At 39.2% G+C, this 11675-nt stretch overlaps 1 protein-coding gene across 1 annotated transcript in view; it reads left to right on the forward strand.

The window, feature by feature from the left end:
- Nucleotides 1-11466, forward strand: part of TSHZ1 (teashirt zinc finger homeobox 1) — a 54979-nt gene extending 43513 nt beyond the window's left edge. Inside the window, exon 2 of the mRNA XM_063397586.1 lies at nt 6871-11466. Within this exon, the coding sequence (XP_063253656.1) occupies nt 6871-10055 (3185 nt within the window). The 3' untranslated portion in view covers nt 10056-11466. The remainder of the gene's footprint in view (nt 1-6870) is intronic.
- Nucleotides 11467-11675: the final 209 nt, after the last annotated feature.

Raw genomic sequence — 11675 nt, forward strand, 5'->3', positions numbered from 1 at the left:
GACTGCTCTAGTTCTCCTTGTCTTTGAACTACAGGCAGCTGCCCTGTTATAACCTGCCTGGGAAATCTGTGTTTTCATACATTATCACAGTGCTTCTCTCTTCTTCCCAGGGTCCAGTATATTTCTGGCCTGGTGATGTCTCTGTCTGCTGTCTCTACCAAGTGGTTGCTTGCTTATTTGTTTGTTTGGGGTTTTCCTTACTCCTTCCTCTCTGCCGTTGTGTACATATGAAACAGTGCTGAATGATGGAAAAGCTGAGACAAAGCAAAGCCCCAGAATCCCTGCCAGTGATCTGGCCACCACAGTCAGGGAATTCAGACTATCAGGGTTTTCATGTCGATCTTCGGCAGCATTTTGCCTTGAATATTGTAAGAATCATGTTTGCTGTTTGCACTTGGAGGTGAAACTTTCTCTTGCAAACCTGTTCATGTGAGAAGGGCTGGCAAATTTGATGCGTTTTGCAGTGATTCTCAGCTATGTCAGAGTGCAAGGATATATTCTGGGATGGCAAAATCACAAAGCCTTAAGCAAGCATTAAAGGGGTGGGCAGGAAGATAATTCAGCAGGAAAACAGGGAGTTGAACAGGAAAGCGTTTTGAATAAGTAATTAATAATAAAATCTTTCTCTCTCTTTTTTTTTTTTTTTTTCTTTCTTTTTTTTCTTTTTCCCTTTAACACCTTGAGCTTTTCCCATGTTCTTTCAAAATGAATTGAAAGTTAGTGCTGATGGTGACTGGGTTGTTTGCCGTCTGTAAGCGTGTGCTTGCCTTTTAATCACCGAACTTTTGGGTTGTACTTCACTATTAGTTAGCGATGCAAATGGAGGCTGAAATCCATGTGCCTGCTGAAGTCACTTCTCTAGGAGCCCCAGGCACCCTGGGCCTACAGTCTTTGTCATCCTGATCTTTGGTGCTCTCAATAATGCAGCAAGCCTTTTCTCCACCAAAGCGTCACCTGTCTAGGTGAGTCGTGCCATCCCCTATCTGAAGTGACAGCCATCTTTGAGTACCAGCATCTTAACTGACTTCTCTTTCATCATCCATGTTAGAGAAATAACATTTTCGACAAGGTGTTGGGTTTTCCCCCCCCTTTTCTTTATTCTTTTCCCAGCCCCCCTTCGCCCCTTAGTTAGAGCACCTGATCAAAAAATTATTTCTGACAAAGATTTCCTGCTCCAAATTAAATGAGCTCAAGGAGACGGAGCATTTTCACACAGAAAGAAAGGGAAACGTTGATGTTGGAAGTTAATGAATCTGGGAGGAGAGAGAACATTATTGAGACTGGATAATATGATCTAACAGCTTTCCTTCTTCTTATCCTCCCCGTAAAGAATGTATGGAAGTCAGTTATGTGGCATGATTCTAACATCTGTCCTACCCCATAATGGTAATTTGTATAAGTAATGGAAACAGGTTAAATACTTCCATTCTAATGTTGCCAGCAGGGATGAAAATGAACATTTCAATGAAATAATCTCGACAGAGCAGGGAGAGGAGGGGTGGATGGACTGATTCATCTCTAGCTCTCTTTGGTGATCCGAACACTAATGAGAACGCTTGAATGTATAGTTTATCAGATAGAAGGGGAAGAGCAAGTAAATTTCTCAGATTAGAATCACTGTGAAAATATACCCACATGCAAGCTGCTTCGTTCTCCAATTGCCAGCATTGGCTAATAATTTGCAGCATTCATTTTAAGGGTATAGAGGAGAGAAGAGAAAGAGGTGAAATTTTTTTTTTTTGTTGGCTTTTAATGGGGTGCCTTTAAGGGTTATCATTCAACCTGCTAGAAGCACGGAGGTTGTTCTTGTTACAGTACCTTATCTACTTTTCAGACCCATTGCATTAGGATTAGAAGGTAGGCAGTTCTAGTATTTTGCCCCCCATTTTGCTGCAATTAGAAATGAAAGCACAAACCTCTGTAGTAAGGTTATCTGGTTGTCTCATATTCTCTGCTGCTCCTTAGCCATTGTCATAACTAAGCCATATTTTTCCACCGTAGTGACATCGTAATACAGACACACACACATGCACACAGATTTGTAGCATCTGTGCCAGAATTTTGTATGAACATTTGTATATACTAATACAGAAGATTCACAAATCTTCCAGCAGGCGTGTTAAACTCTCACAATGTGAGATGTTGGATTCTTCTGTAATGCTCTCATGACTCTGTATTCTGGAAACATGTCTGTAAATGATTTGGGTTTTTTCATCTGCCTCTTGTTTTTCCGTAATGAGGGAGATGTGTGGCTATAGATTGTCTTTTCTATCTGTACTTTTTTTTTTCCTAAGATATGAAATGTGTTCTTGTGTGCAGTGGAAATCACCCCCAGCCTGGAGTACAGTTTGTGCAAGGTGACAGTGTGGGCTGTGAAAACTTCTACAGCTGCTGTCCCCTGTTGGCTGTGTAAATATTAGAAGCTGTGGCAATACATCTGTTGAAGAATGGTGAACACTCACATTGTGCCACTATTGTTTAGTTACAGAGTAGGCTCTGATTTAGTGAAGAATTTTAGACCTAAACCTATCCCTATTTGTCAAAACGATGAAATAGGTATTTCAGTGAAAATTATTTCAGTATTCAATTCCTTTTCTGAACTGTGACCTTCACTGCTTAGGAGTTTCTTCTGAATAAATTTATTTATTTGGAGGATTTAAAATTGGGTCTTGAAGAGCTTACTGCATTTAATTTTGTAGACTACTAAAACCAAATACAATTATTATTTTTGGTGCCTTTCAAAATTATTTATTCAATGTTGAATCCCTTTTTGAATGGAAAAGAATACCTCTGTAGAGACAGATTCCTTCAAAAACATAGTTCCAAGGTTGTGGAAAGGTTTTATATGAGAATATTTGTATTTTTAACCACATCCTTACGTTTCAGATCTCTGTCTGCTTTTTCAAACAATGGATGTGTATTTATAGTGTAAATATTCTCACTGAAGCAAACACAATGTGCTGTGCTACTCACATGTACAATATATAGCATCTCATGTCCACTTGGATTAGAATGCACAGCTTTTAACACTGCTCAAAGATGACAGTGTATCTATGGGGAAGCATTGGCATCCAGAAGGCACATTTTATAGACAAAAAAAAAAGTAATAGCAAGATTTAATAGGAAGAAAAGAAATACAAAATGTTCCCCCTAATTTTTAGTTGTCTAGAATTTGAAGGTTTTTCCCTTTTACACCTTGCATTTGCCTCAGTCTGTCCAGATACAAATGAGAAGGAAGAGAAAAGCTGATGCTATGATCTGTAATTTCTTCTGCTTTGAACATAGTTATTGTTGAGGAGGATAATTGCTTATATCTGCTCTTGATATTTTTGTGTGATTTTGGGACATGTGTAAACCAACAGTATCTTTGCAGATGCAGGAATGTCTGGAGAAGATTGCTGAGAGTTGCTCGGTCACAGAAAGATATGTTGTCTGAAATCTGTCTGTTGATCTGCTTTTTGTAATTTAGAATCTGAACATCTCATGCTTTTATTTAAGGTAGAATATATTACTTCTCTCTGCAAGTAATTATAAAGGAACATTTTTTTTCTGTGTTTAAAATACTGAATTTTATTTATTTGTCAAATTTCTGTGAGAATTTTAGTAAAACATACATGTTTTTAGACATTAACATTCTTCCTTTTGTTTGCTTCTGTGTTAGCTCTTACAGAAACCTTTTCAGTCAGAGAATTGCACTGACCTTGCAAAATACCATATGTTGAGTGTGCTGCTATTCATCTCATAAGCATTAGTAGTCTTGAATGAACAGGTATTGTCTGTATCCTATGATAACCAGAGGAGTTAAATAGACTATTTTTTATTGAAATGATAGAAATTAAACATTACAGATAAATTACTCTCTTTTTTGTTAAGAAGCATTATTTCTTTGTGACTTTAAATGCATGTACAGACATGTGGGTGTGCATATCATACAAATTCAGGGTTATTTTAGAACTGGCTCAAATTCTGAAATAGTAGAAAATCATATTTGTACATTCTTAACCCTTATATTGCAGTATATGTTGGTAAGGGAGTGAACTAAATCGTGTAGTAGTCTCAGCAAAACCAAAGAGTAGGAAAAGTAAGTAAAAGATGGGTATTTCACCCTGACACTTGGTTTCTTTCCTTTGTCAGTTTAACATGGACCTAACATGTAGTTTTAATGTTTGTCGTGTGGTTTATCTCCTTTTTATTTTTAGAATACAGTGCAAAAGTCTGAGAATAGAGAAAATGCCGTCATAAGTAAATAAAGAAAAATAAAAGACATGGCAGTGGATCATTAGAGTTTTTACTTAAGCAGATATATATATAGATGGTTATAGCATGTAGCAATTATATAGCAATTATAAAAATATGTATTTATGCTATTTAGAATTAAGTAAATGGATATAAGCAAATAATTAATATGGATCCTTACAAAATGCTGTATCAACCTTAGGAACAACCAGCATTTTAAACAGTTTTTTTGAACCGAGTTATTAAAAATATTGGGACGTGAAAATTAGAGAAAAGTGGCATAGTTGCACTGTGATTTAGTGAGAAGAAAGCTGCTCATAAAAACTTAAAATGTGTGTCCTTTAAGTTGTTAGCTTGTACTTGTTTTGTTTGTGGTTTTTTTGTTTTGTTTTGTTTTGTTTTAAATAAAAATTGCCAGATGGTAACTGCCCGTTGTTGTGCATTTTAGGTCTCAGAGGGGTTTATTTTCTATTTAAAAATAATTTCAAAATTAGCAACCGTATTCTTCTTCAACAGTTTTTCACTTTTCTGAAACTTAAAACTGTATTGTCTTTTGCCATTATAAATTGCTGTAAACAGGTGTGTTGAATGAGAGATCTAAGAGATCCTAGACTGCAGCCGTGGGAGTGAATTCTACTTGTGTGCCTAGAGTTCAGAACTGCAGCGGTTCTACCATGCTCAAATACCTGCAGAGTGTTCCAGCAGCAGCATTGCTTCAAGACAGGGAGGCTGACTATCTTCTGAATTCCCTTACTACTTCTGCATTCTATTCTTCATTTTATGAACAGAATGCCTGTTGGAGAATATTTTCATCTGGTTCTACAATGCTTTTCTGGCATCTTCCTGGCCTCTGACTCCAGGATTATTTCTCAGTTTTATTGTGCTTGATACTCACCTGTCCTGATAAACATACTACAAAACACTTGAGGCTGATTTATTTGTTTGGGCCCTGATTAGAACTTTTTAAAAAAACTAAAAGGTCAAATTATCGTGTGAAAATATTGACATTTAGGGGACAGGTGAAAAATGCAATGGGCATCTTAAGGTTCAGTACAACCTCACTACTAGGTATTTTCCTACTTCATCTGAAAAGATCAGGCTGAAGCATTTAGGGGCTGCATTAAGACTGAATTGCAAAGGTGAACACATAATGCAGTACTGACCATAATGTGTTTCAAAGAGTATTCATATTACAATGAAAGAAGATTCTTTTTATTTTTCAGAAAAGACATTTCAGAATATGTTAGGAACTGTGTACAAAAAGAAGCTTGACTTGTACTTATGCTCTTCCCAGTTGAAGAAGACCTCAGCTTTGTTAACATGATAATACATATTTTCTTCATACCACATAGGAGCAGAAGTGCCTCTTTTCTGGCTTTCTTTCAGTATTGTACCATGAAAGGACACAGGACACATTTCAGCATCACTTGCTGCAAAGTTCACCTGACAAGGAGGCACTTTTTTATTCAGTTACTGAAAATTGTTCATAATCCATGTTTTCTACCTTCACATTCTTATAAATGATCTACATTCCATTAGCATTGTGAGTTTTTTAAGCTTCTTTTACAGAACTGGAGGGAAATGTGTAAAACTATGTTTTCTGCTTTGCAATGAAAGTGTACATTTATCACTTAGGTACATGTAAGTCACTTCTGTGAATTGAGCTCTTGGAGTAAATGTGTTTTGATGTAATGGCCATCTGCTCATGAATATCACATTTGCTAGTTTAACAAATAGTTTGATATAGATAAACACATAGTTTGGTGAGATCATATAGTTCCACAGATAGCAATGCAATAGCAAAGTTTTATATTTTCCATAAGCCAATAAGTGAGCTGCATTGGAGATTTCAAGGTTTTTGTTTGTTGCTTTACAAAATTAATCTCTAGCATTTACTTTTAGTTTCTGATTGCTTTTTTCAAAATGGTAAATGCAGGACCTACAACAGATCATAAAAGGAGGCAAACTACATCCTACCCATTTCAGAAAGCAGTCTTACTTCTCTTTTCACCTTTCAAAAAGTGAAAGCTGTTCTGCTCTCAGATGGACACGGTACAGCCAGACACCAGGAGACCCTGCGAACAGCTGACCTGACACTCTTGCCCTGTATGGCTTCGTTAGAGTCAGGTGTCAGTGACACAGAAATGGCCCCTGAAGCTGTAGCTAAAGCCAGTTTGCAAGAACAGACAGAACTGACAAGATAGAGTTGATCAAGTCAGTGATTCTGAGTGTCATGGTCTGAGGGATGCAGGTCAGCTGCAATGCGTTACACATACATATGTAGTGCAGTAAATATCGCTCAATACCAGGCCGTTTATTAAGTTGATAAAAACTAGTTTAGTAGGCTCTTTGTTTGATTTTAGTTTTGATATTATGATATTTACTGTGGTCCTGGCACATATTTTACTGCTGAAGTCAAAGTTTATTCTTCAGTATCACTGATATCAAACTGTAACCATGACAGAGTATGTGGATTCATGGGAGGAGTTGTGTGAGTGATGGTGAGTTCGGGTTTTGGATGTATCTTCAAAATTTGTCTTTATGGTTACTGTTTTTAGTGCAGGAGAGCCATGTTAAATGTGCATGTTCAATAACATTGTCTTGTTTCCCCCCATCTCCCCTCCTGTATTTTAGCATATGTTCCTGAGGAAGAATTGAAAGCAGCAGAAATAGATGAAGACAGCGTGGAAGATGATGGGCTGTCTCTGGACATCCAGGAGAATGAGTATTTGTGCAATGAAGAAGCGGAGATCAAAGAGGCTCAAAGCTACCAGAACTCCCCAGTCAGCACTGCAACTAATCAGGATGCAGGCTATGGTTCGCCGTTTAGTGAAAACAGCGATCAGCTGGCCCATTTCAAAAGCACTTCCTCTAAAGAAGAGAAAGAGGATCCTCAGTGCACAGACAATGTTTCCTATCCACAGGACAGCTTGGCACAAATAAAAGCTGTGTATGCAAATTTGCTTTCAGAGACTTGCTGGTCCAGTTTAGCTTTGGACTTAAAGAAATCCAATCCAACCACCAGCAACAACGGAATCAGCCAGAATGAAAACATGACCAGTACTGACGCCAATGCCAATTCCCAGAGTACTTGTACTACCAGTACCAACACCAGTACCAGTACGACCACCAGTAGTACTAGTAACAGTACTAGTAACAGCGGTGGCTCAGGTTACGACTGGCACCAAGCTGCGCTAGCTAAAACCCTGCAGCAGACCTCATCGTATGGACTTCTCCCAGAGCCGAGTCTCTTCAGCACAGTACAGCTTTACCGGCAAAACAATAAACTCTATGGGTCTGTGTTCACCGGAGCCAGCAAGTTCCGATGCAAAGACTGCAGTGCAGCCTACGACACGCTGGTGGAGCTAACGGTGCACATGAATGAAACTGGACATTACCGTGATGACAACAGAGATAAAGAAGCTGATAAGACCAAGCGGTGGTCAAAGCCTAGGAAAAGATCACTTATGGAAATGGAAGGCAAAGAGGATGCCCAGAAAGTGCTGAAGTGCATGTACTGTGGGCATTCGTTTGAGTCTTTGCAAGACCTCAGTGTCCATATGATAAAAACCAAGCATTACCAGAAAGTGCCTCTGAAGGAGCCAGTACCAGCCATCACCAAATTGGTCCCTTCTACCAAAAAGCGAGCACTTCAGGACTTGGCTTCGCCTTGTTCACCTGAGCCAACGGGGATCACGGCAGAAGCTTCACTGGGTGAGTCTGCAAAGGATCAGAAAACTGCCAACCCCTACGTGACTCCGAACAACCGCTATGGCTATCAAAATGGTGCTAGCTACACTTGGCAGTTTGAGGCACGCAAAGCCCAAATACTGAAATGCATGGAATGTGGCAGTTCCCATGATACTTTGCAGCAGCTCACTGCTCACATGATGGTCACCGGTCATTTCTTGAAGGTGACCAATTCTGCTTCCAAAAAAGGCAAACAGCTAGTGTTGGACCCAGTGGTGGAGGAGAAAATACAGTCTATACCTCTTCCACCCACCACCCACACAAGGCTACCAGCCTCCAACATTAAAAAGCAGCCCGATTCCCCAGCGGGCTCCACGAACTCGGAGGAAAAGAAGGACCTAGAGAAGGAAAAGCTGGTGGTCACTGAAACAGAGAAAAAGATTAAGGAAGAGAGTGAGGACTCTACAGAGAAATTTGAGCCAACAACTTTGTATCAATACCTCAGAGAGGAGGACCTAGATGATAGTCCTAAAGGCGGAATAGACATATTGAAATCCCTGGAGAACACAGTGACAACAGCCATCAGCAAAGCCCAGAACGGTGCCCCTTCCTGGGGAGGATATCCCAGTATTCATGCAGCTTACCAGCTCCCGGGAACAGTCAAACCCCTTCAGCCCGCGGTGCAGAGCGTTCAAATGCAGCCATCCTACGCAAGCAGTGTGAAATCACTGTCGTCAGAACACAACGCACTCATCCATTCCCCAGGCAATCTCACACCCCCACCTCACAAGAGCAATGTATCTGCTATGGAGGAACTAGTTGAGAAAGTTACAGGTAAAATCAACGTGAAGAAGGAAGAGAAGCCTTTGGAGAAGGAGAAGAGTTCTCCAGTTAAACCCATGTCACCTGCTGCTAAAGAAAACAAGGACTTCCCAAAAGCAGAAGAAATAAATAACAAACAGCAGCCAAAGAAGAGCTCTGAGTCCGAAGTTCAAAAGGTCAAAAAGGATAGTCCAGCGGAAGCACATACGCCAAATGGTACAGAGCCACTTAAAACAAAGGTTGCAAATGGCTGTAACAATTTAGGAATTATCACAGATCATTCACCTGAGCCATCCTTCATTAATCCATTGAGCGCTTTACAGTCCATTATGAATACCCACTTAGGCAAAATTTCTAAGCCGGTAAGCCCCTCTCTGGACCCTTTGGCCATGCTGTACAAAATTAGTAACAGCATGTTGGACAAACCCATTTACCCAACCACTCCAGTCAAGCAGGCTGATGCTATTGACCGGTATTACTATGAGAACAGCGATCAACCTATTGATTTAACTAAGTCCAAAAACAAGCCTCTTGTTTCCAGCGTGGCTGACTCTGCCTCGTCCCCTCTGAGGGAGAGTGCCCTGCTGGATATTTCCGATATGGTGAAGAACCTCACGGGGCGTTTGACACCCAAGTCTTCAACCCCCTCTACCGTGTCAGAGAAGTCTGATGCTGATGGGAGCAGTTTTGAGGAAGCTCTGGATGAACTGTCACCAGTACACAAGAGGAAGGGCAGGCAGTCCAACTGGAACCCTCAGCATCTTCTGATCCTTCAAGCCCAGTTTGCTTCCAGCTTGAGGGAGACTCCCGAAGGCAAATACATTATGTCGGACCTAGGTCCACAAGAGCGGGTACACATCTCTAAGTTTACTGGTCTTTCCATGACCACAATTAGCCACTGGCTGGCCAATGTGAAGTATCAGTTAAGGAGGACAGGTGGAACTAAATTTTTAAAGAACTTGGACACAGGACATCCTGTTTTCTTTTGCAATGATTGTGCCTCTCAGTTCAGGACTGCTTCTACATACATAAGTCACTTAGAGACACACCTAGGGTTTAGTTTGAAGGATCTGTCAAAGTTGCCACTTAATCAGATTCAAGAACAGCAGAATGTTTCAAAAGTCCTCACAAACAAGACTTTGGGCTCACTTGGAATTGCCGAGGAGGACTTAGGCTCCACATTCCAGTGTAAGCTCTGTAACCGAACTTTTGCAAGCAAGCATGCAGTCAAACTGCACCTTAGTAAAACACATGGCAAGTCCCCAGAGGACCATCTGATCTATGTAACTGAGTTAGAAAAACAATAGCGTCCAGGTAAGCAGCCAGGTATGCAAGTGACCACAGGAACATTGCACTAAACTTCTTCATAGTACTGCACTAGGCCTGACCTGAGCCTCTGAAATCAGTCTTACTTTTGTTGCTGAACTGCCTATCTGGACCTTGGTTTTTCTTACACTTATTTTGTAGTTATATTTATATGCTCTTTGTCTGTTCTGTGCATGGTTATTTTTTTGTTTCTGTTTTTATTTTTTGTGAGTCAAAGTCTGACCTTTATTTTCAACATCTGTCCTTGATGTTAAGCTATCTTTTGTAGAATATAGTGGGAGACACTATTGAGAGACATTAATTTAGCCGTAAAGAAAGACACAAAGAACAATGATAAAGAGACATCCTAAAATTACAAAGTTGCCATGACAATAAAGGTCACAGAACCTGGTAGTGTCAAGTTTTAACCCTCTGAGAACTGTAATAGCATTTCTGTGCCTTTCCCAGTGACTAAGTAAGTAAATAAGGAAAAGCAAAACAAAACAAAAGGCTTAAAGGCATTTAATTCAAATAAGAGCTGTGTCAGAAGCAGGACTTTTTTTTTAATGAATGAGCTTCCTTTTTTTTTTTTTTTTTTTTTTTTTTTTTTTAATGCAGAACTGGTTTGTGAAGATATTGTGCATGCAGTCCTTGGAAGAAGGAGAGCTGTGTAGTACTCAAGGGTGTTAGGAAGCCACAACTGTATAAGTTAAATAATAATTAAAAAAAAGCAAACCAAGTTGCCACTATGCCCAAACCCTCTGGATGCTGAGAATTGCCACTTTTTGGCAAAAGAAAAAAAAAGTATGCAAGTTGTTATTTAAAACAAATGTAAAAATGCTGTTTTCTTTCCTTTATTTTCTTTTTCTGTAAAATACTGCAGTTTATAGTTATTTACAAATGTTAAGCTTTGGTACAAGCTGACCTTTCTATAGTGTGCTGCATTGGTAAATGAAAACAAAAAAAAAAAAAATGGGGCAAATGTTGGATTCTGTTCCTTGTAAATTGCCAGCATCAGCTTAAAAAATACATGTTACATATCGTACCATTTTAAACTGTTCAACTTTCTTTGTACCTTCTGGCTGTATGCTTTCTCTTTTAACTTTTTATATTGTCATTTTATATTCGATTTCTGTGTATATAATGTAAAACCACACTTTTTGAATAAAATTTAGTTCCTGCAGCTTGATATAAATAGAGGAATTTTACTGGCACCTGCATCTTTCCAGATGCATGTACTTAAAGGAACTATCTGACAAAAAAATTAAATAAATAAAAATAAAGCAAGCAATGCACTATGAATTATACATTTTGATGTTTTATCATTAATATTGTACAGTACATTTTGGTTCACACAATTAAATCCACTGTTTTCTCAAGTGTAAAATAAACCCACATGCAGTTCTTGATTTACATACATTGTCATGTCGTCATTATATTGCCTTTGAGGTGTTATTCCAGCTATAAGAGGCATCGTTTATACAATCAACCGGCGGAAATCTATTTGAAATAATTTCTCGTGATCCGTGTGCTGACGTGACTCGCTCGAAGCCGTGGAGCTGGTAACCTCTTAGAAGAGATCTGCGGCAGGTACTCACTGCAAAAGGTACAGAGACAGAGCA

This window comes from Prinia subflava, chromosome 1, assembly GCF_021018805.1.
Source record: "Prinia subflava isolate CZ2003 ecotype Zambia chromosome 1, Cam_Psub_1.2, whole genome shotgun sequence".
NCBI lineage: Eukaryota > Metazoa > Chordata > Aves > Passeriformes > Cisticolidae > Prinia > Prinia subflava.